This window comes from Carcharhinus amblyrhynchos, chromosome 17 (genome assembly GCF_965287045.1).
Source record: "Carcharhinus amblyrhynchos chromosome 17, sCarAmb.v2.hapA, whole genome shotgun sequence".
Lineage (NCBI taxonomy): Eukaryota > Metazoa > Chordata > Chondrichthyes > Carcharhiniformes > Carcharhinidae > Carcharhinus > Carcharhinus amblyrhynchos.
Window position 1 is genome coordinate 6,782,854 of NC_137340.1, and position 26,075 is coordinate 6,808,928.

Here is a 26,075-nt window from a genome sequence, read left to right on the forward strand (position 1 = left end):
TGTATGTTAAGGCTTTATTCATATTTACAAGTTATAGAGGTACAAAAACAAGTTCAATAATGTGCCACAATAGTATAGTTAGGAGAGAGAGAAATACATAGACATGAACAGACAAACCTATAGAAGTTTAATATAGAAACAGTTGCAACCAAATTTTTTTAAAAAAATTGGTGGTGGGAATGGGGAGGAGGAGAAGAAGAAAAGAGTCTTGGGTGTGTTTAATGATTGCCCAGTTTCACTGCCAAATGGAGAGAGAGACACAATTACTTTTTAACAAGCATTAGTTCCTTTGTATATTGGCAGGGAGACTGGATTTGTCCAAATCATCAAAATATGGATGGCGCAAAGCTTCCTTTGCAGAGATTCTTCTGGCAGGGTCGTAAATCAATGTTTTCTGATAAAAGACAAACACTTCATTAGAAAGGTAACACTGTTGCATTATTATGTGAACCAAACCATAAAAATGTGTGGCCCACAAGATTACACTGTAAACTTTCAGCATTCTAACAAATGCTTCACTGATCATAAATTTGAGGAAACAATTAGCTTTGTCTAGTTTATTTGCATTGAAGTATGAATTTCCCAAGTGCATTGTACTCTGGAACACCACCAGTCGAGTCCAGTTGACATTTCCGAATGCTTCAAATTACCCTGCTCTGTTCATTACATGTTGTTGTAGCTGGATTGTATTTGATAAGGTTTATCTCCGCACAGGTTTTACACTTTATTGCTGATGGTGCCATCAAATAAATGTAAATTGGTTTCAAATTACTAAATAACTGGAGCATGAGCAAATATTACATCCAAATCAACACGGGTCTGTTGAATGCAAACTCTGTTGGAAATGCAGTGCAAATTATTGATAGTTTAATTGCAGCAGCAAACGATTAAAGGCTGCAACCATCACCATGAGGCATAAACACAGCTTCAAAGAAATATAGTTCAAAGCTGGTTCTGGTCAGGAATTCGAAGTTTCAATTAGTACTACCGCTACGCAGGATCAATGAATTCACATTTCCGCATCCTAAGCGGAAAGCAAAGAAGTTATTTGCAAAAATCAACTTACTGCGAGCAGGTCAAGGCCATTTACATCAATATTCTTCACTTGTGACAAGCTTCCAGCTTTCCACTTGGGAAAGGTGTTCTTGTAGTCTGGCAATGTCTCAACCTCTGGCCAGATTTCGTTGTTTGGTGTACCCAAAGTCCTATAAGGAGACATGACAGGGTTTTTAATTCCAATAAAGTGTCTGAAAGCTGCCTGGAGTAGAAGCTTAAGCCACAACAATGTGGCTTGCCAAATTCCAACATCCTCGACATTGGATAATCCTAAAAGCCTGACATCATTTCAAAGCCATTGCCAACACAAAGCCAGCCCATTATCTCAAAAGCTACTGCTTCCATCACCCTACTTGCTTCCACAAGTTGGTTTAAAAAAGGATAAAACTGGCACTAAAAGTCACCCTCCCAAACGAGCAGGTAGGTTTGAAACAAAGAGGCTGCTTTAACGAAGCCCTTGCCTCAGTGTTGGCACCGAATGCAGAAGTTCCAGAAGGGTTAGGAGGAAGGCTGAAGCTACCTTGCAGATCTGTCTGACATGTCTCTGCTACTGAAGCTTTCAAACACTAAAGGCCAAGAAACCCTTCAACTCAAAGCCCGTCAACAACTGCAAATCCTCGTTTGTCTCGGTGACATGGCCAGCTGAACACAGACACTCAGTCTACCACAGGGCTCACGTTTACACAGATCTTTTTCAACATGTATGTGGCTGACATGTCCTTTAACTCTTGTAGGTCCATGACAATGGTCACGTGCATCAAACAATTTGGACCTAATCGAATGCCACTTCTGAAAGAGGCACTTTGATTCAATTCTGTCAGTATCCATCTGAACAGCAACACTATTAAAAAGGAGTGAACATTTCCTTGAGGAAGGTGATTTACCAATGACTCCCATCCAAGATACCTGGAGTGTTACCCTGGACAGGACTTTCACCTTTCAACCTCACCCAGAAAAAGTCAAAAACAGATTCAAAAACTGGAACATCACAGGGCAAGCAATCACAACACTTCAAACCACAATAATGGTCCTAGTCTACCCTGCTGCAGAATACTTCTCTGCCTTATGGATCCGCAGCCACCATGTAAATTGTGGCTATCTGCTGATGTTTAGCAGCATGGAGAGTGAGCAATGCTCAAGTACACTCTGAATGACTGCCAGTGCTGTCTAACATTCATCTGGTGTCATGCTTTTAATTTGAAAATGAGCAAAACAGAAGGGTGAGAGACTGTTAAAGAAATATTTTCATACATCTTTATAACGTTCAATGAAATCGCCACTATTAAGCAGCATATCAGAGCCCTGGTCAAGGATCCTGCACCATTTTGGGGATTTACACTGGAATAGGAGCAGGAGAACAAGGTGACAACAATGAGCATCTGTGGGGAGCACCAAGAGCAAAGAAAGAGGGTCGTCGCTTATACAAACGCTAATCACCTTAAGGTCCAGTTCCTTGCGACTCCACCATTAATACTGATACAAAAGGTAGGTGCAATTCTCATTGCTCCTCCATTGTGAAAATTAACAGATAAATGAACTCAGACATCAGAATGAAAACTAGAATGCACTGCACTCAGCATCTCATCCTCAAGAGCAAGACAGCAGCGAGGTTACAATGAAATCCTCCAGATTCCACATTTTAATCTTCAAGGAATTCTTTAGATTTTATTCATAAACACTTCAAAACAAACAGGAAAAATAAGTGGGAATCAAAACGTTTGGATTCAGTCAGAAATCCACCTAGAACGTGCACCATCACATCTCTCTTTCTGGACGAAACCAGGAGAACTCTGCCAAAGCTGGCTACTGTTCAAATCTAAAGGAAGTTCCCATTACAGCACAGATTAGGTTTAGTCAATTCAGTCATGCCTGAATTTGGTGTAGGGGGACTTTCAGGATCCCAAATAGCTCCCCACTTTGCCAGACTAGACCCAGAAAGACGTTGCACACTGTAACGTACGAAGAGACTGATCAAGGTCACTATGGCATGGTGAATATCATCCATTATTATAACAAAGGAGACATTTGCCCTTTACAGTGCACTCAAAGATCAGAGATAAGAAAGAGCAACGCAGACATCTTAAAATGACAAACAATTTAAAGCACCCCGTCTTTGTGCGCACACCTTGGGGTTTATCGTAGACAGAGCTTTTGTTTTGACATACCTGAAAATCCTGAAAAGCTGATCAATCTCAGAGTCCCCGTGGAAGAGGGGTCTTTTTGTAGCCATTTCAGCAAATATCGTACCGATACTCCAGATATCCACTGGCGTAGAGTACCGAGCAGAACCCAGGAGTACTTCAGGAGCTCTGTACCACAGTGTCACAACCTTTGAAAACAAATCATACACAGACACAATAAGCTGTTGGCTTGGCTGGCAGTGGTTAGCACTACTGCCTCAGTGCCAGGAACCCAAGTTTGATTCCTGGCTTAGCTCACTATATATGTGGAGTTTGCGCACTCTCCTAGTGTCTGTGGGGGTTTCCTCCGGGTGATCCAATTTCCTCCCACAGTCTGAAAGATACGCTGGTTAAGTTCATTGGCCATGCTAAATTCTCCCTCAGTACCCGAACAGGCACTGGACTAACTTCATTGCAGTGTTAATGTAAGCCTACTTGCAATACTAATAAACAAACATTATGGATTTTAAAATCTATAGAGACTCCATTTTGATAGAAAGGAACACTACAAAATACTACTCAACATGGATGACAAAAGGTTGTGTTATTGGTCAACAATTCAATATCTAAAACCTGTCAAAAATGGAATCCAGTTTCAAAATATAAAAAGCATGCTTTAAAGTGCACATTTCTACTCCAAGATCTCAGCTCATGCATTGTTCTCAGACTGTCACACATGTCAAATTGCTAAGATTTGCAAATAGCCATGCATTTGCCTGTTGCAGCTAAACAGTTGGGAGTAGGGAAAAAGTCAGAGCTAAAAGGTCTAATGGCACGTACTCAGTTATTGCATCAAAATATCATCTTTCCTTGAGGCAGGAAGGTGCCAATCCAATGATTGGAATTTAAAAATACTAATCTTAAAACAGATGCAAAGCAAACATTAAAATAACTTGTCTTTGGCAGTACAGAATTTGAAGAATCAAAGCTTTTCATCTTAACACCCAAGAGACACTGCAAGAATACCAGTATAAGAAAAACAACAAGTTATACTGTATGAGAAGAGTTCTGATTGGTAGAGGCATTGTCATGGAAAATGCACCAGGTGACTGATAGTAAACTTTCAAGCATTGTTAGAAATGTAAACCAAGCATGCATTTTGTTGATGTAGTCATGCTTATCAAGGATAACTATTCTAGTCTCTTTCAGATTTATGGATGCATATGTTCAGTTTGGTTTTAAGGCTCCACAAAACCAAGACATTTGCATTGCGCGTTACAGGCTGTTCAAAATCCCACAGTATGACCTGTCTGACTTGCATGTGACTACATCACCAAAATGCATGCTGATTTTGTATGCTACTTGTTGGTCAAGGCATTCCTGTGAGCAATCAGGGTCAAACTGCCCCATTTAAATTTCAAATAATGCACTAAGTGACTGACTGCCAAGCATTCTTCATGGTAATGCCTCTACCAGTCTACTTGCCAACCAAACAGCATTTTCTTCTCGAACAGCATATAATTGCTATTATTAGGAGAGGCAGTGTAGTGGTATTGTCACTGGATCAGTGGTCCAGAGACCACAGGAATGCTCTGGGGATCTGGTTCCTGTCCCACCACGATAAAAATCGTGAATTAAAAGATGACCGTGAAACCATTGTTGATGGTTGTAAAAATTCACCTGGTTCACTAATGCCCTTTAAGAAAGGAAATCTAACAAGCATACCTGCTCTGGCCTACATGTGACTCTTTAATACCCCCTCAATTAGGGATCAGCAATCCAAAACACCCAAATCCCACAAAACAACATTTTTAAAAATCATCTTTTCTTGGTATTCTTGCAAACTGTTCTGTTGAACACAAGATGAAAAGCTTTGATGTCTTTTTTTACTCCAAGCAAAAGGTACATTACATCACAAACTTTCCTTTAAAGTTATATTTATTCACACCTTTACAAAGGAACTGCATAACTAGACTTGTACCTCATGAGTGTAAACTCTGACAGGGACACCAAAGGCACGAGCCAGTCCAAAGTCGGCCAATTTAATAACGCCTTTACTGTCAATCAGCAAATTCTGAGGCTTCAAGTCTCTGTGCAAAACTCTCCTCGAGTGACAAAAGGCAATCCCCTGTGTGATCTGGTACAGGTAACTCTGAGGAGAAAAAAGCGTGGAACACCATTGGTCGTACCCATTTGGTAGAGTTCAATCTATAAATAACAACGAGACTAACGTCCTTACTTTGAAACCAATTCATTGTCTAGTTGGTTCAAGGGAGAAATCCGGCTAATATCTCAATGCCAGCGCATAAAGCACTAAGTTGATGGATGGGAGAAGGCAGCAGTGTGAAAGCAGAACTGTAATGTCCACTTATTGAAGTTTAAAAAAATACTACTTGCAAATTGGTGACTTTTGCTGGCTTTTCAGACCTGGACTCTGGGCGACATGGTGACACAGTGCTTAGCACTGTTGCCTCAGTGTCAGGCACCCAGGTTCCATTCCAGCTTGGGTGACTGTCTGTGGAATCTACACGTTCTCCCACGTCTGACAGTCTAGAAGACTTGTTGCTTTACCATTGACCATGGTAAATTGCCTTGATCTCGGGGAGGGGGTGTGTGTGTGTGTGTGGATGGAAATCAGCAGGGTCAATACGTCGGTGCAGTCTTGATAGGACAAATGGCCTCCTATACTGTAGGCATTCTACGATTCAAAACAATCCCACTTTTACTTGATTTAACTTTGTAGAAAATATGCAAGCTGTATGGGTAGAGAAATTTTCACCATTCCAATTCATTTATTTTAAATTGGCAAACCAAGCTGTGGAGCAAAAACTGAAAAGAAATCAAACCAACAAGTAGCAAATAAGCCTGATGTTTGTATGAAAAATAGCGGGGGGGGGGGGGGAAGACTTGGGAAATCGAGATCCTTGGGAAAAATAAGTTAATGCATTGACCATAGGGATGAAGAGAAGAACATACGTGGCAGGATATTTGAAGAAATCTGACTAGACTGGTTAAAAAAAAAGACATGAAAGATTGCGAGAAAGCAACAGTCTCTTTGCAAGAAATGAAATGTGCATTACATTTCAAATAGGCTCTAGTATCTTGTCGAGGATCACAACAAACATGACAAAGCACGGGGACAATCTTGAGCTACGTAGGAATCAGTAGAAAAGAATTTGGTACACGACAGTTATTTAGAACTTGCACACAATGGAAAAGACATAAGGTTATCTCTGAACTCAAATTAGCAATGCCAAGGAAGTAGACTGATGGAAAACTAGGCGCAGTACTAACAGATAAAGCTAGTATTTGATAGTTTATGTCTTGATTCTAGCTATTTGATAAACTTCAAATAAAACCTCATGTTGGACCACTGATAAACAAAATGATCTGAGTATCTAATGCAGTGAAATTAGAACTGCATTAAAATTACTGATTACAATAGTCCAGTGGTTATGGTATTGGGCAATCCAGAAGCCAGGATTAATGAAGAGAACTCAAGTTCAAATCCCATTTTGGGAGCTTGAGAATGTTAACCTTAAACAGTGAAATAACCATGAAGCTGCCAGACTTTTATCAAAGCCCACCAGATTCACAAATGCCCATTACAGAAGGGAGGGCAATTTTCTTACCTAGTCTGGACTGTGTGGTTCCAGTTCAACTTCAATATGGTTAATGCAGACTTCCTTCTGGAGTAGCCTAGCAAGCCACTAAGCTGTAATGAGGAGAAGTGGAGATGCCCACATCCAGAGAATGAATATCAAAGGTAGCGTTAGCTAAGTAGAGATCATTGGTGCAAGGAAAAACAATGATCAGGACCAAGGGCAGAGGCCCAGAGAACCAAAATTTATGAAAAGTCAGTCACTGAACCAGTTGTAGCACAGAGAGAGCGACATGGAGAAAGAGGAAATAGCTACAAACATGATTTTAGTGCAGGACCATGACAATAATGTGTTTGGATACACATTGAATTGAATCACGAGAAAGTTTAGTAGCAGCACCCAGGGCAATGTGTTGATTCAAAAAGTATTCAGCCAGTTTCAAGGCACTCTCAGAACATAATGATCACCTTTGGAATGGCTAGAAGCATCTCGAGCAAATCCTGAATTGTCAGAGTGACAGGTAAGTTCAGGACAGAGGACAAAATTAATTTTTAATTTGATTCAACTTAAACTTCTAAGATTGTCTCAATCCTCCCTTATTTCTTTCTATTCTTCCAAGCTTATTGTTCTCACTATAATTTTTCCCCTGAATATACATCATGTGGTACAAATGTGGTCTACATAATTTGTTTTTACAGAAGATCATCACTTTTGCCTATTCAAAAGCATAGAATGATTTTCAACTTTCCCTGTCTAATGAAGCCCAATTAGCAAGTAAGACTGCAGATACCTTAACCAGCATTTGTTCCATCATCTGACGAGCAGGCAAGGAATCCAAGTATTTTTTCAGGTCCATTGAAAGGAATTCAAATATAAGGTATAGTCTTGCATCTTGCATCAGTACGTCTTGAAGACTAAAGAGAAACATCACATCAAAACATTCTCTCCTCTGCAAAAGGCACAACACGCTATTGATGTCAGCTATCTCTGGTTCTGAGAGCCTAGACACAATGCAGACTGACTATTTTAAAATGGGTTCACTAAATCTGGTCCAGTCAGCATATTTGCACTTAAAGGACTTGCATTTATAGGATGTCCTTCACAGACATCTCAAAGCACTTTATAGCCAATGATTTGCAACTGCTTTTGTTATGGCAGAAATACCAATTTGCAGACAGCAAGGTCCCTCAAAGAGCAAGAAAATAACTAGGCAATTTGTTTAAGGGTATAGTGTGAGATTATATCAGAAACGATAGTAGGAGAACTCCCAACCTTTGAATCACACCATGGGATATTGTGCATCCACCTGATTGTGAAAACATCCAGTTCAATCAAAAACTGATGACACAGTTTCTTACAAATGCAACAGCCACAAAAGTCAATATAAAAACTGGATAAATTGGCTTTGTTCTTTCCTGCCAGTAAAGATAACTTTATACAACCCACATTAGGACTCTATAGTCAGTTCGACCCCCACTTAAGTGCATCCAAGCTGACAGACACAAAGCTTGCAAAACATTTATCAAACGGTGAAACTGCAACATGTTTCAGAGAATACGTTTATACTTCAGATCAGTGTGGTTTGACCAATTTTAAAACACCGACAGATGGTGTGTATCACCAGGACTCCCAAATCTTTTCACAATCAATTAATTACAGCAATTTGTGCAGATAGATATGGAAGATAACTTGAGTAATTAACCATAAAATTATTGCCTCATTCACCCCCAGCTAAGCACTCAAATTAGGTGACTTCCTTGCTCGGACTCAAAGTGTAGGATTTTAATATGTTCCGATATAAGACACTTTATTTAAACAGTCCACTAGGATCATCCCTGCGATCATAAAAGGTGATTCTAATTTCAAGTAAACTCAACACAGAATATAAAGTGAGTGCACCCACCATACAATATTAGGATGCTGCAGTTCCTTTAAAAGGGAAATCTCTCTGATTGCGGTGCTGGGAACACCTTCCTCTTCACTCTCCAAACGGATTTTCTTCATGGCCACTATTTGTTGAGTTGTTTTATGACGCCCTTTATAAACAACCCCATAGGTACCTGAAAAAAATTCAGCAATTTCTTAAGTCAGAGTCTCTGCAACTTCAGTGAAATAAAATCCCATGGCTTCTCCATGTTGAAATAGGAGTTTTTGGTGGATTGGACAAAGTGGGCCATCTCCTTCACCAGGTACTTGTTCCTACTTTACCGTATCCTGGCTCTGAAAAGCATGCAAGACCTCTGCCGACATACACCTGTCTACACGAGGCAAAGGAGAGAGGAGGGACATGGGGAAATCTGGCACACAGCACCTCAATTGACAGGCGTCTTAGCCAATGACTGCTATTGTTCTGACATAATCCAAAGTAGCTGGGGCAGCAATAGTTGGGATCAGGCAAGAGCAGAACAAAACATGTACTGGATTCCAGACACATGAAGCAAAGCAAACAATTACACAGAGGCAGAAGTGGGCATCAGAAAACATTGGTGTTAGGGCCTCAACCGTTTACCATATACATAGATGATCTGGAGGAGGGGACCGAGTGTAGGGTAACAAAGTTTGTGGATGTCACAAAGTTGAGCAGGAAAGCAAATTGCGTGGAGGACACAGAAAATCTGCAGAGATTTGGACAGGCTAAGTGAGTAGGCAAGGATCTGGCAGATGGAGTATAACGTTGGCAAGTGTGAGGTTATCCACTTTGGAAGGAATAATAGTAAAATGGACTATTATTTAAATGGTGAAAAATTACAACATGTCACTGTGTAGAGGGACCTGGGGGTCCTTGAGCATGAATCGCAAAAACTCAGTTTGCAGGTGATCAAGAAGGCAAATGGAATGTTGGCCTTTAAAGCGAGAGAGATGGAGTATAAAAGCAGGGAGGTCTTGCTGCAATTGTACAAGGTACTGGTGAGGCTGCACCTGGAGTATTGTGTACAGTTTTGGTCCCCTTATTTAAGAAAGGATATATTAGCTTTGGAGGCGGTGCAGAGAAGGTTCATCAAGTTAATTCCGGAGATGAGGGGGTTAGCTTACGAACAGAGATTGAATAGACTGGGCTTATACTCATTAGAGTTTAGAAGACAGAAGGGAGATCTTAGAGACATAAGATAATGAAGGGGCTAGACAGGGTAGAAGCAGTGAGATTATTTCCACTTAGAGTGGAAACAAGAACTAGAGGGCACAGCCTCAAAATAGGGGGAGTCAATTTAGAAGAGTCAAGGAGGAACTTCTTCTCCCAGAGGGTAGTGAATCTTTGGAATTCTCTGTCCGTTGAATCAGTGGAGGCTACCTCAAATACCTCAACCAAGCCTCATATTTTTGTACCGTTTCTTCCTGGTCTCCCCTCCAAGCTGATCTTGTCCATCGATATCTAACTCCTGCTCCTTTGCTTCTACTCCCATCTAATCGCTGACCACCCTAAGCTGATATTTTTAGTAAGTCCTCTCTCTTCAGATACTGTGTCCCTTTCCATCAAACATTATCCCCTTCTGCCCCTTCCAAATAAAAACACATCCATGTCCCCTTAGCCTTCAGACCATCTTGTATCCAACTTTCCCTTTCCTCTCTAAAGTACTGTGTGTTGCCACCTCCCAAATCCATATTAACCTTTCCCAGAACTCCCTCCAATCAGACTCCATTTGACCAGAAAACTATGGCACTCACCTAAGTGGCCTTAAATTGCTTCTTGTAATATAGTTCACCTAGATGCAAATGTGTCCCGAGTGTAAAATATTTTATTTCATGTTATTGAAATTGAAAACTGCACAACAATCAATGCAACTGGGATGTGAAATATGATTGTAGTCTTTTGCTGGAACTGGGAACAGAAGAAAAGATACGAAAGCATTTGATATCAAAAAGTCTGATATCCAAAGGGGAAATTTTATATAGCAAGTAGTCCAAATCTCAACTTTAGCCAAAGCAAGCACCACTTTGCAGATCCTAAAGTCAGCCAACGTTGAAGAAAAAGGTTTACTCACCTTCACCAATTTTCTCTATCTTGACATAATCATCCATGCTAATGTTCACAATTCAGCCTGAAAAAAGGACAGACACAAGAGCATCAGATTTCTGTGATATCCAAAAAACATAACAGGCTTCAAATACCATTAATGTTCAAATTCTGACCACAAATCAAAGAATCTTTTGATCGTATGCAGTTTGCAACTCATTGACGAAACAGTGGTTAGCAATGCTGCCTTACGGCGCAAGGAACCTGCGTTCAATTCTGGCTTTGGATGACCGTGTGCCGTTCTCCCCATGGCTGTGTGCATTCCTCTGGGTGCTCTGGTTTCTTCCCACAGTCCAAAGCTGTGCAGGTTTGGTGTATTGGCCATGCTAAATTGTCCCTTAGCACCCCAAGATGTGGAGGTGAGGGGATTAGTGTGGAAATGTGTGGGATTACAGAGATAGGATGTCCTGTTAAAGAGTCAGTGCAGACTTGATGGGCCAAATGGCTTCCTTCTGCATTCTATGCCACCAGTTGAGATGAAGGATGACTAAATATTTCCACAACCAAGAGCAGAAGAATTGAAGAAGTGCCCAGAATTGATTATCAAATCATCTGTACATCCAAAGTAGGAGGAAAATAAATGGTATATTTATACTGCTACATAGGTGTGTTGACATCAAATATTCAATTTCAACTTTATCTGCTGGACTCACACGTGGAACTTTTTTTTTAAAATATAGAGACAGTTTTATCTGTTAGAAACAAAGATATTGATTTAAGATAGCTCCCAGAGGTCATTTGACACTTGCAGCTACAAGTCAAAAATTTTAAAGTTTAAAGTTTATTTATTAGTCACAAGCAGGCTTACATTCAGTGCAATGAAGTTACTGTGAAAATCCCCTAGTTGCCACACTCTGGCGCCTGTTCCGGTACACTTTGGGAGAATTTAACATGGCCAATTCACCTAGCCTGCGCATCTTTGGACTGTGGGAGGAAATCTGAACACCCAGAGGAGACTCACGCAGACACAGGGGGAACATGCAAACTCACACAGACAATGACCCAAGCAGGGAATCGAACCCAGGTCCTTGGCGCTGTGAGACAGCAATGCTAACCACTGCCATCGTGCTGCCTCAAGTGGATTACAATTTGGACATGCCCTGGAATTTCATACTTGTCCATGTCAAGATTACTTCAAAGATGTCACTATTTGCCTTATTCCCAAAAGCTAAATTCCTTCAGGCAGAGGCAAAAAAATCTGCAAAGACAATGGCTACATTGAACTAGGAAGAACATATCAATACATTCATCACAGGAAAGAATGGGACACTCAGAACTGATGGCTTGGACATCACCTAAAAACATAGTAGCCAAGGCGTGTCCAGATATGAACTTATCAATTTAGCCCGGTTGAAAATCTGCCTTATATCATTCAGGGGACAATGGACAGAAATTCTGAAGACAACTTCAATTTCCAAAGCAGTTTTTCCAGGAAAATCAACAAGGTGACGATTCAAAGAATTCTTTTAATCAAACAGCAGCAAAGAACTCAAAGGAAACTCTTACTTCCCCTTTATTGTTGAATCTTAATTTGGCTAAAAGTTAACCACCTCTACTTCACATTTGTGATTTTGTGTGCACATGTACTTGCGTGCTGCAATCAAGATGCAAGTTTACCTTTTAAAATATTCACCTCATTGAAATTTACAGACTATTGAAAGATCTGGATAGAGTGGACATGGAGAAGATGCTTCCATTAGTAGGTGAGACCAGGGTCTGAGGGCAATCTCAGAGTAAAGGATGATCCTTTAGAACCGAGATGAGGAGGAATTGTCAGCTAGAGGGTAGTGAATCTGTGGAATTCATTGCCACAGAAGGCTCCAGAGGCCAGGTCATTGAGTGTATTTTGTTTGGTATGGGGATTAAAGGTTATGGGGAAAGGCAAGAAAATGAGATAGAGAAACATATCAGCCATGATTGAATGGCAGAGCAGATGCAATGGGCCAAACAGCCTAATTCTGCTCCTTTCCCTTATGATCTATGTGCTAGCATCTGGTCCTTTCCTTTAAAAATCCCAAAGAATAAACAATCCCAAGAGTTCAGCGTTGGGACCATAATTCTCAAAATAATTGCAAACTCTACCAGAACTCCCCTGGCATTGCATGCACCAAGTCAAAAAATTATTCCATAATAAAAGGTACATCTGCCAGGAACACCTAAGCCATCGATTCAGGGTCCTTCTATAGCACCTCCCAAATCCATGATCTCTACCAGCTAGACAAAGACAGTAAACACATGGGAACATGACAATTTGTCAGTTCCCTTCCAAGCCACATCACCCTGACATGGAATGATATTGCCATTCCTTCATGGTCATTAAATTAAAATCCTAGAACTCCAACAGTGCTGTTACCTACATGACATGAACTGGAGTCTTCACCTGAACCATGCTGGGGCCAGTGTTGTAGCAAGCTTTATTACTAAGGTAGTAAAGAAGGGTTTAAACTGAATAGCGAGGGGAGGGATCACATAAGAGATGTGATCAAGCAATGGGAAACAAGATCATATAGAGCAGGGTCGCGATCTCAGTCACAATAACCAACGTGCGACAGGATGGGACAAAATAGGAAAAGCCTACAAATACACCAGCAGATCAAAGGATTCCTACAATGCAGATGCCAGCTTTCAGCCCATCAAGTCTTCACCATCCCACCCAGATCCAATCACCAGAACTCCATGTATTTGCCCTAATTCCCTTATAAACATCTTATGAACATTAAGATGCAATTTAGCATGGCCAATCCACTTAACCTGTACAGTTTTGGATTTTGGGAGGAAAAGAGCACCTAGGGGAAACCCATGCAGACATGGGAAAAGCACAAACTTCAGTTACTGAAGGAGATATACGAGGCGGTTTTTTAAAAAACAGGGCAGTGGGTGTCTGGAACTTGTTGCTGGGGGAGGTAGTGGAAGCAGGTACAGTAGTGACTTTTAAGGGGCAGCTTGACAAATACATGAATAGATGGGGATGGAGGGATACGGTCCCCCGGAAGAGTAGGATGTTTTAGTTAAGTCGGGCAGCATGGTCGATGCAGGCTTGGAGGGCTGAAGGGTCTGTTCCTGTGCTGTAATGTTCTTTGTTCAGTGATAACCACTGTGCCACCCATAAAATGAGGCTGAAGATTGCAAGAAAAATTAAAGCCTCCGTATGTGAATGCATGCAGCATTTGTACAAAACTGATGAATTGTTAGCACAGATAGAAATAAATAGGTACAACTTGATGGTCATAACCAAGTTATGGTTGCAAGGTGACCAGGGCTGGGACCTGAACATCCAAGGATATGTGACATTTTAAAAAGACAGGAAGGTAGGGAAAGGAGGTGGGGTAGCTCTGATAATGAAGCTGTCATTTGTACAGTTGAGAGTTGATCTTAGTTTGAAAGGGCAACATGTAGAATCAGTTTGGGTAGAGACAAGAAATAGGAAAGGCAAGATATCACTTGTTTGGGGAAGTAGTTTTAATAGCTCCCTAACAGAACAGGAAGAGAAAGAAAAAGGTAAGAGAGGTATTGCAATAATCATGGATGACTTTAATCTACGTAGAGAGTGGGCAATCGGATTAGCAAAGGTAGGCTGGAAAATTAGTTTGTTGTGTGCATTCGAGACAACTTCTTTGTGCAGTACATTCTAGAGACAACCAGGGAGCTGGCCATTCTGGACCTGGTAATGTGCAATGAAACAGAACTAATCAACAACCTCACAAAAAAGATGTCTCCAGGTGACAAAAATAATAAAAATATATAATTTCATGTTCAGTTTAGGGATACATAGTAAGTGAGAGTCTATGATTAGTGTTTTAAATCTAAATAAAAAGGTAATTATAAAGTTATTGCAGAGGTGGGTAAAATGATCTGGGAAACTAGATTGAAAGGAAAGGTGCTGTGGCAAAACTTTTAAGGAGACATTTAGTATCTCACAGGAAAGATTTATCCCAATAAGAGATTCGAGAAGAAAGCATCATCCATGACTACATAAAAGAAGCTAAAGAATAATTGTCAGCCAGAAAATTGGAAACATTTTAAGAACTAAAATGAAATATGAAAAAAGCTGGCAATATAAAAATGGATGATACGAATTTCTACAAGTAGGAAAAAGGGTAACTCACTCTGGTGTTGGTCCTCTATAGAGCAAGCCTGAGAAATTGATAATGGAAAACAAGGAAATGGCATTGAACAGGTATTGTGTCTACTTTCATTGTAGACAACTTAGAAATGTACCCAAAATACTTAAATACAAATAAATGAAAGGAACAGAAAAAAAAAATTTCCACAAGGGAAAAGGTGCAATTAGACCCAATGGCTTACAAGTCCCCAGGACCAGGGTCTATAGGTAATAATTTTCCAAAATTCCTTACGTTCTGGAAGACTCTCAATGGATTGGAAATTAGAAAATATAACACCTTTATTCAGAAAGAAGGCAGACAGAAAGTAAGAAACTATAGGCAGAGTCAACATGGGCCAGAATTCTCTGGCTGTTCATGTCCTGCTGCTGCCAGCGGGGATGGGGAATTTGGCACTCAGTTTGGGTTTAATAAGGTGCAACATTAAGGGTTACTACACAAGATAAGGGCACCAGTAACCTGTTCCAGGAAAAAACAGCGATGGAAACAGTTAAAAGTATGACTTGGGCACAAACAAAGAGAAACTGGGGAATTTATAAATTTAAATTAAAAACTTGTAGTTGTAACAGTAACAAATGACGGCAAAACTTCAGGATTGTCTTAAGCTCACCTGATTCGCTAATACTTTTATGGGAAGGAAATTTTCCATCCTTATCTGGCCTGCCTTAGACATGATTTCACACCAAAATCAATACAACTGACTCTTAACTGCCCTCTGAAATGGCCCAACAAATCCAGCCATAATGAATTATGGTAGAAAAGGTTACTCGGAGCAGCTGGACAAGGACAGCAGCATGGTCAGTGATACTCATCCCATTACAAATAAAATGTCACTGCTCCCTCTACAGCTCATTCTGAATAGTTTCATTTTGTGCCATTTTTCAACTTGGCCAACACACTAAACAAAACTTAAACTTTAACTTTGTTTCTATCAGCATATCCTGAATCTGCAACAGTTTCTACAACACTCCCACATCATTACTTCTGGTGCCCCCTCCCTTATCTAATTTCTGATCTATATGTTAGTCTTCAGAGTCAGCATCTGAAAATAATGTCATTGATGATACCCAGATCTCCCTCACCATCACTATCTCTAAATTGTCAGATGTTTGTCAGACATTGAGTACTAGATATTCAGAAATCATCTTCAATTCAATATTGGGAAGCCCAAAATCATAATCACTGCAAACTCAGCCAATCAGGCCTGACCAAATTCATTACAAGGAAGGTCCAATGAAGGCCACATATTGAACGTAGTCTCCATGGATTTCAACAAGGTCCCTCATGGCAGACTGGTCAAAGATGTAAAATCCAATGTATCCAAGGGGAAATGGCAACTTGGATCCAAAATTGGTTCAGTGACAAGAAGCAAAGCTTTTTTTAAATATGGTGATGGGGTGTATTTTCATGAGTGCAGTGGGGCTATCAAGGGTTCTGTACTGAGCCCTTTGCAGATCATAATGACTAAACTGTTTGCGGATGATACAAATTGATTGATAGAGAAGGGGAGGGGGGCAGGGGAAAGAGAACTGGTCAGCTGGACAGAAGTGGCAAATGCAGTTTAATCCAGAGGAGTGGGACATTAATGCATCCAGAAAGGACAAACAAGAGGAATCTTGAAATGTATGTCCACAGATCCATGAAGTGTAGAAGGATGACCAACTATTCTAGATTTTACAAGACAGGTTGTTTGATGCTGGAACACCATTTATCCCAGACCTTTTTTGATTTTCATGCATGTATGGCATGCAGTTGTACATGAGCATTGAGCTCTCCTCCCAGTACCCCACTCCTATTAAGACATTTTGATATTTCATTCTCAACATCAAGTATTGATATTCAGGACTTCCCATCACCCAATTAAAATGGCCCAAATCCATGCTTCTGCAAAGCACATCTTTCTAACCAAATTCAAATAATGGTAGTCATTACACACTGAACACATGCATTGCTTGGAGCCCTGGTTCCAGCTTGGATAGAACCCTCCACCCCCCTGGACAGCACCCCATCCTTTGTTCATCCTGAGGGTTGTAGGTGCTGGAATTCATTGGCTAACAGAGTCAGAACCCATCATCTCGTTAAAAACAACACTCAGTGATAACACTCCAGGTGCCCAAATTACAACCTACAGACTAAGAGCTGGAAAGTGGGATCAGGTTGAATAACTCTCAGTAGCATCAACACAATGAGTCGAAGGGCTTCCATCGATGCTGTAAATCTCTATGTTCCCATACCTGCTCCCAGCTAAGCAATGGTTCAATTTTGACATTTCCACCCTCGTTTTCAAATCCTTCCCTGGCTCTCAATCTTCCTGTTCGCTCCTCCAGCCCCACAATCCTCCGACAACTGACTCTTCTGACACCAGATTCTTCAGCAGCCATGCCTTCTGCTGCCTGCGCTTTAAGACCATAAGACATAGGAGCATAATTAGGCCACTCAGCTCTGCCATTCAATCATGGCTGATATTTTTCTCATTCCCATTCTTCTGCCTTTTCCCCATAACCCCCCCCCCCCATTTAATCAAGAACCTATCTCTAAAGGCACTCAATGATCTGGTCTCCACAGGCATTTCTGCGGCAAAGAGTTCTACAGATTCACCACTCTGGCTGAAGAAATTCCTCCTCATCTGTTTTCAAGGATTGTTCCCTTCAGCCTGAGGTAGTACCCTCTGGTTTGAGTTTTTCCTACTAATGGAAACATCCTCTCCACACCACTCTATTCAAGCCTCACAGCATCCTGTAAGTTTCAATAAGACCCTCCCTCATCCCTCTAAACTTTGAGTCCTCAGCTGTTCCTGATACGAAAAGCTCTTCATTCCAGGGATCATTCTTGTAAACCTCCTCTGGACCCTTTCCAAGGCCAGCACGTCCTTCCTTAGATATGGGGCCCAAAACTGCACACAATACTCCAAATGGGGTCTGACCCGAGCCTTAAACAGTCTCAGAAGTACATCCCTGCTCTTGTATTCGAGCCCTCTCAACATGAATGCCAATATTGCATTTGCCTTCCCAACCTTGAGAATCTTGAACAAGGACTCCCAAGTCCTTGTGTGTTTGATTTCCTAAGCATTTTCCCATTTAGAAAGTAGTCTATGCCTCCATTCCTCCTTCCAATGTGCATAATCTTACACTTTTCCACATTGTATTCCATCTGCCACTTCTTTGCCCACTGTCCTAACCTGTCCAAGTCTTTCTGCAACTCCCCTGCCTCCTCAATACTACCCGTCCCTCCACATATCTTTGTATCATCCACAAACTTAGCAACAGTGCTTTCAGTTCCTTCCTTCTAATCATTAACGTACATTGTGAAAAGTTGTGGTCCCAGCACTGACCCGAGGCACATCACTCGTCACCAGCTGCCATCCTGAAAACCCCACTCTCGGCCTTCTGCTAGTCATGATGAGGAGATGCCAGCTTTGGACTGGGGTAAACGCACTAAGAAGTCTCAGAACACCAGGTTTAAGTCCAACCAGAATATTTGATAGTAAACCCACAAGCTTTTGGAGTTTGCCTCTTCGTCAGGTGAGTAAGGCACATACAGTTTACAGAATACTGACTAGAATGCTAGTCTTTACAGCTAACCTACTATTCAAGTCTTAAAGATGCAGATTTAAGACTTGAATAGCACGTTAGCTGTAAAACTCACATTCTAATCAGTATTCTGTAAACCGTGTATGCCTTTTATATGCTCTGTTTGAGACCAGAACTCTCCACTCACCTGACGAAGGGGCAAACCCCGAAAGCTTGTGCGTTTACTATCAAATAAACGGGTTGGACTTTAACCTGGTGTTGTGAGACTTCTGTGTTCTACCAGTCAGCCAACCCTCTATTCATGTCAGGGTCTTATCCTTAACACCATGGACTGAACTTAATTAACAATCTTCTATGTGGCACTTTGTCAAGGCCTTCTGGTAATCTAAATAATTCACGTCCACTGTTTCTCTTTTATCTAACTTCCTTGTTACCTCCTCAGAACTCGAACAGATTTGTCAGACATGACCTCCCCTCGACAAAGCCATGCTGACTCAGTCCTACTTTATCATGCACTTCCAGGTACTCTGCGATCTCATCTTCAATAAAGTCCTGGAATTCTCTCCGCAAACCTCTCCACAATTCCTTCTTTACAACACCCCTTACAAACTATGTTTTTGGCCAAGCTAACATCTCATGTGGCTCACAAAAAGATGAAAGATGGAGTTGGACGTTCAGCCCTTTCAGCCTGCTCTGCCATTCAATATCACAGCTGATCCTCCCTCTCAATGTTATATTCCAGTGTTCTTTAAAGACTCCTTGATGTCTTTAAAGTCCAGAACACTATTTACTTCTTAAATACATTGTGACTTGGCATCCAGAGAATTCCACAGGTTCACCACCCTCCAAGTGAAGTATCTTCTCGTCTCAGTTCTAAATGGTCTACTCCACATCCTGAGACTTGACCTCCTTGTTTTCGACTCACAAGCCAGAGGCAATGACATCTCTGACTCAGCCTGTCCAGCCATGTCGGAAGTGCGTTTCAATGAGATCCACACTCATTCTTCCAGTGATTAGGCCCAGTCGACCCAATCTCTCCTCCTGAGGATTCTGCCACCCCAGGAATCGTTCTGGTGAACTGCAGTCCCTCAATGTCAAGTAAATCCTTTCTTGGGTAAGGAAACCAAAAACTGCACACAATACTCCAGTCTCACCAAGGCCTTGTACATCCGCAATAAGATATTCTTACCCCTGTACTCAAGTTCTCTTGCAATGAAAGCCAACATACCATTTGCCTTCCTAACCGCTTGCTGTGCCCAAACGCTTACTTCAAGTGACTGGTGTAGAAGGACACCAAGGTCCTTTTGTACATTAGCCATCAATCACCATTTTGTAATCCCATGGTTGACAGGGCCCTCAACATATCCATTCCATTTCCCCTACCTCTTTCCCCCTGAACCAAAGCGTTCCTCATCTTTATCTTCAACCCCACTAATCTTCACATTCAGATCACCTTTCACCATTTCCACCTCCTCCACTGTGATGCCATAACAAAACACACTTCCCTCTCTTCGCAGAACTTCAAAGAAATTTTTCTCTCTGTGACACTAGTCTTCAATCATCCCCTTTCTTCCCGCACAAAGACATTTCAGTCCATCAGACTGGAAAATAGCAGGCTATAACCTTTCTATTCAGGAGAGACAGAGGCAGATAATAACTGTAGACCAGTTATCTTGATGTCTCATATGGGGAAAGTGATAGAATTGATCATTAAGGTTGTTATAATTTGGCACTTAGAGAAATTCAAGGTAACTGGAAATAGTCAGCTTAAAGGGAAAATTATGTCCAACCAATTTATTGAAGTTCTTAGGAATAAGATGTTGTGTATAAAAGGGAGCCTTTAGATGTAGTGTACTTCAATTTCCAAGAGACATTTGATAGGGTGTCACATCAAAGGTTATTGCAGAAAATAAAAACTAATGGTGTAGACTGTGACAAAGTGTTGTCCAGACTTAAACTTTAGAATTCCTACAATGCAGAAGGAGGCCACTTGGCACAATGAACCAACAAACCCACCCAGGCTTATCCTGCAACCCCACACATTTGCCTTGCTAATTTACCATGGCTAATCAACCTAACCCATAAGTCTTTGGGCCGTAGGAGGAAACAGGAACACCCAGAGGAATCTCATGCAGACGCGGGGAGAATGTGCAAACGCCACACAGACATTGACAAGAGGCCGGAATTGAACCTGGGTCCCTGGCGCTGAGGCAGTGCTAACCACTCTGCCACCCTTTCAATTAAAAATTTATGTAACTCTGTTCTCTCTCCACGGATGCTGTCAGATCTACTGAGATTCTCCAACATTTTGTTTTTGTTTCAGATTCCAGCATCCACAGTATTTTGCCTGTATGAAAGTAAGGATGTTATGCTACAGTTACAGGGCAATGGCGAGATCACCTTAAACAGTGTGCACAGTTTTAGCCTTCTTGTCTAAGAAGGGATGTAAACGCATTGCAGATTGGTCAGAAATTTACCACTGACACCTGGAATGAATGGGTTGCCTTGAGGATAGGTTGGACAGGCTGGACTTGTTTTCACTGAAGTTTAGAAGAGTGACGCGTAACTTGATTGAAGTATACGAGATCCCGAATAGTCTCCATCAGGTGGACGAGGAAAGGGTATTTCCACTTGTGGGCAAGTCCGGAAAAAAAAAAATTACGAGTTGCTTTTACAATAGAGATTTTTCTCTCAGTGGGTCCTGTGACTTTGGAGCTCCCTGCCTCAGAAGGCTGTTGAAGCAAAGGTAGACGGGAAACCTATGGTTATAAGGAGCAGATGGGAATGCGGAATGCGTATGTGCCGAAAGTGCAAACTGGTTAGTCATGATCTTCCTGAACAGAGGAGCAGGCTCAAGGGGCCAGATGGCCATTTCTGCTACTGTTCTGTATACTCAAAGACCACCTAACCTTCTATCTCATTCCTTCCCACTCTCCAAGGGAGGGATATTCATTCCAGCTGAAACAGCAATTTACTTGCACATTGATTTAGCATGTGCTATAGTCGCTGTTCTTGAAGGTGTCCAAATGCAGATTAGGTGATTTATTTGGCAAACACTTGTTCACACTGCAAGTGTGACCCTGAATTTCCTGTCACCCTGTCAAGAAATTCTGCCACCATTGCAAGCTTACCTCTGTATCCTCAGCATTCAGCATGGAGCTAGAAAAATTCAGATAATAAATGCTTGTCCCTGTCATCTGGTGAACTCATTTGATTCATTAATATCCTTGAGAGGCGATCTGCCATCCTTACCTGGCCTACATGCGACTCCAGATCTACGAAGTGGTTGATTCTCAAATGTTAGGGATGGGCAATAAATGCTGACCCAGCCAGCAACGCTCATATCTCATAAAATGAATTATAAAAACAAAATAACCAGGAGGCATAGATTTAATGTAAGAAGCAGGAGAATTAGAGGAGAATGGAGTAGAAACCTTTTCACTCAGAGCGTGGTGGGAATCTGGAATTCACTGCCTAAAAGGGTGGTAGAGGTGAGAAACCTCAACATTTAAGCATCATTTAGATGAGCAGTTGAAATGCCATAGCATACAATGTTATGGGCCAAGTGTTGGAAAATGGGATAATAGAAAGGTGCTTGATGGCCAGCACAGACATGATAGGCTGAGTCTTTCCCACATCTGGAGTATTTTTCAATTTTAAAATAGAATCCCTCCAGTGCAGGAGGCCATTCAGCCCATTGGGCCTGGGTGAGATTGTCGGTACAGGCTCAATCTCTGTAACCCCAGATATTTACCCTGCTAATCCCCCTGACACTAGGGGACAATTTAGCATGGTCAATCAACCTAACCCACACTTCTTTGGAGCATGGAAGGAAACCAGAGCACCCGGAGGAAACCCACGCAGACACGGGGAGAATGCACAAACTCTACACAGACAGATGCTCAAGACGAGAACTGATCCCGCGTTCCTGGAAACGTGAGGCAGCAGTGCTAACCACTGCACCCACCGTTTTTTCTTGAGTGCATGATGCAGTATAGCTCCATTGGCACCAACGTGGAATTTGGTTCACTGCACATCAACTCATCCTTTGGTAAACCAAAGCAATTACTGTACTGTGCTAAAGAACCACTTCAGTCTCATTCTTTACCCTCTCCCTTCAGCAGAATTCAAGCAAGTGGCTTTACAACCTTCACCGTAATTCTTAACTTTGCCTGTGATTCCAGTGACAAGTTTATTGATTGAAATAGAAAGTGATCAGTCCAATAATCTGCAGATTACAATAAAGGCAGAATATAAATTAAATTTTATTATGGACTGCTGGTTGTCCCTTCATTATATGGAAAGGTTCACAATTTTTAAAAGAAAACTTGACCAAACGCAAAAGATCAGAATGCCTACCTGTGTTAACAGGCTAAAATCCAGTGACAAATCTTCCAGGAAAGTATTCTTCACCCAGGGAACAACAGTCCAGGTAGCTTTTGGGTTTGCAGTGGTCACGTTTGTCTGGTGAACATAGATAAATACAAACATTATCAATTTATTCTGTAGTTGGATTCAGAATTTAATCAAATTTACAAGCTGTGAAATCATAAAGCACTTCAAATTTAGCAATAGTGCATTTAAAAATATAAAAATCAGAATTTCTACAGAGTGACAAGCCCTGCATTCTCCAAGTGCCTGTAGAGATTAGAGGGACAATTAAATTTGCTGTCTATACTTGTGTGCAGTCATTCTCCACTTTGAGCTTCCAATGCTGAGTGACAATGGGCTGTCTAGCTGACATCAACATCATAAAGCTGTCCAGAGTCCACACCAAGCATGTACTTTCTTGAACAGGTCACTAGGCAATAACCAGAGCTGGAACAAAGCCAGACTTGCCTCCTCCAGTCCAGGGCCTTTCTGGCCATTACAATAGTCATCAAAAATAGAAATGTTCACAGAATGGGAGGAATTCAGGTTCATGGTAGCCAGTCCCACACCCCATAGAGCTCTGCATATTTCTCTCAAGATCGTAATTAAAATCTCTTGAAAGCCATGACTAAATCTACCTCCACCACACACTCAGGCAGTACCTTCCAATCCTACCCACTCACTTCAGGAAAAGGTTCTTTCTCATGTCACCTACTGATTTATCATTACTCCCCCTTCAAACAACATCCACTGTCAAGGTGCCTCATGATTTGGAGCACCACTACCAAATCTTCTCTCAAGGACTACATAGATTGGAGGTCTAATCTATCTTTGAAACTTAAGTCTATCATCCCTAATGTCACTCAATTTTTTTCTGCTGTCACATCCTTCCTTATTAGCGGTGGTCAGAATGGGACACAAAACCTTAGCCAAGATGAAACCAGTGTCTTATGAAAGCTTACTATACCCCCTTGTTTTTTTTATATATTCTTACATCTTTACAACAGAGTAAGCTACTTGACCTATCATGCCAATCAAATCCTATTCCAGTTTAGTCCACAGCTCTGTAGAATACCCAACATCTCAAACACAAAGAATTTTTTAACAAAGTAATGTCCAGCTCTGCCTACTGCCATCCTTTCAGGCAGAGTTCTAGATCCTCACCTTCCTGGGGGTGAAAAATTACACAACTCCCCTCTAAACCGCCTGCCAATTACTAGAAACCTCTATCCTCTGGTTAAATGATCTCTCTCCAAGTGAAATGGATCTTTCCCTTTGAAAATATCATAGAGCTTCCTCTACCGAAAAGAATGCTTAACAGGATTAAATAAATAAATTTAAATTGCTGCAGCAGATGGAGAACTGAAGCTAACACTGAGGGTGCCAGTGACCCCAGCAGGAGCTGGTCTCGGGGCTCTGATTAGACCCGGGCTAAGGTGGCAGGTCAGGGAGGCCCACAGGCCGCCCACAGCCCGGGGCTCAATTCCACCCGTTTAGCCCGGACACCCTCTACTACCAGCCCCGAGCTGGACTCCCATCCCCAGGGAGTTTACCTCGGCGGGACAAACCTGCGGGGCACGGGGAGGCCGGGCTGGTGAGGTGAGGGTGGCCCAGGCTGGCTGTCGAGGTGAGTGTGGCCCTATCCCGCTGTCGAACTGAGTGTGACCCGGTCTCCGCTGCCGCTGCTCCCGCCGCGGTTTGAATGCCGCTCGCTCCCTCCAACCGCTGCCCCCTCCCGCCCCGATTCAAACCACCCGCCAATCAGCGCCGCCATTTGGATTCAAAGGGACCAATCAGAGCAGCCACGCTCTCAGGGGTCCTTCGCCCAGCGTTTAGGTGTCCAGCGAGAAAGGCGCGAAGAGAGGCAGCGGAGCGGGGAGTGGGCGGGGCAGAGGGCGGGGAAACGGGATGGGGCGGGGCCAGGTTCGGCAGCCGAGAGCAGAAGGGCGGGGAAGGGGGAGGGGATAGGGGCGGGGCCAGGCTCGGCAGCCGTCCGGGCAGGGGGCGGGACAGGAGGCACGGAATAGGGGCGGGGCCAGGTTCTAGTCCGGGGAGGGGAGGGGGGGGGCGGAGGCGGGGGGGGAAGGCCCGGGATAGGGGCGGGGCCGAGGGCCCGGGATAGGGGCGGGGCCAGGTTCGGGAACGGGGTGGGAAGGGTGAAGCCGAGCCGACCGAGGGAACGGGACCGCGTGTTGAGGGCGTGGTCAAGTAACGGAGGCGTCGATTTCTTGTGGGGTGGCGGCCAGGGAAGGGGCGGGGAGCCGAGAGTTGAGGGCGTGGTCAGGGGGTGGGGGCGTGGTTAGTGTGTGTGGGGGCGGAGCTGAGCAGGGGGCACGCCGAGCAGGCGGGCGGGGACTCTATCTGGCGGGACGCTGATATTCTGTGTTTGCGAACGATTCATTTCCTGATTGATGCAGGAAGTCGGGTGAATTTGAAATCATAGTGTTTGCCTATGAAGCAGGCAGCCTTTCAGCTCTTTCATTCACGGGACGTGGGCATCGCTGGTTAGGCCTAGCATTTATTGCCCATTCCTAATTGCCCTTGAGGAGGTGATGGTAAGCCACCTTCTTGAACCATTGGTCTATGAGATGTAGGCAGGTACACAATGCTGTTAGGGAGGGAGTTCAAGGCTTTCGACCCAGTGACAGTGCTCTTGTCCTAGATACTAGTGATCTTTGGTGTGGAAGGTGCTGTTTAAAGCGTGTCGGTGAGTTCCTGCAGTGCATCTTGTAGATGGTACAAACAGCTGCCCTTGGTGACCAACTCAGTCCAACCAAGTCCAACAAATTAGTTGGACTTTAACCTGGTGTTGTGAGACTTCTTACCGTGTTTACCCCAGTCCAACACCGGCATCTCCAGGTTGTAGCTCAGGAAACCCCATTTTAGTATAGCAGACTTTGCCACAGATCGAGAAGTGGGCTGAGGGTGCACTGACGTCATCAAGCTGCATATCCATGTGTAAAGGTTCACATGTGCCTAGTCTCAATAAACGAACCCACAATGCTGGTACGAACAGCCTCTTGCTGCGCCGTAAAGCTCTGTGGGTGAAACTTTCCTATCCCGACTGCCACGGGAATCGTAGTGGGCATGATGCGGACCATGTAAAGGTCCGCTGACCTCAGATGGGATTTTCTGTTCTTGGGACGAACGCAGCCAGAAAATCCCACCCTGTAACTCCAACATGTTTCCCAATGCCTTATGAGTAGAATCATAGAATCCGTACAGTAAAGATGGAGACCATTCAGCCCATTGAGTCTGTACTG

The 26,075-nt window shown here is 42.6% G+C and overlaps 1 protein-coding gene across 2 annotated transcripts; it reads right to left on the minus strand.

Annotated features, from left to right (window-relative positions):
• On the minus strand, positions 1 to 24,519 carry cdk1 (cyclin dependent kinase 1). Of its 2 annotated transcripts, XM_080205428.1 has the most exons (9): positions 24,381 to 24,519; positions 22,801 to 22,905; positions 10,759 to 10,815; positions 8,682 to 8,838; positions 7,569 to 7,692; positions 5,158 to 5,328; positions 3,222 to 3,385; positions 1,067 to 1,205; positions 1 to 394 (listed from the first exon to the last, which is right to left on the minus strand). In XM_080205428.1, the coding sequence occupies exons 3-9, from the start codon at positions 10,793 to 10,795 to the stop codon at positions 281 to 283; spliced, it is 906 nt and encodes a 301-aa protein (XP_080061554.1). In that variant the 5' UTR covers positions 10,796 to 10,815; positions 22,801 to 22,905; positions 24,381 to 24,519; the 3' UTR covers positions 1 to 280. The 2 variants fall into 2 exon arrangements, with proteins under 2 accessions (XP_080061554.1, XP_080061555.1); XM_080205429.1 differs by lacking the exons at positions 22,801 to 22,905; positions 24,381 to 24,519 and adding an exon at positions 19,895 to 19,991.
• Between the last annotated feature and the right edge of the window lie 1,556 nt (positions 24,520 to 26,075).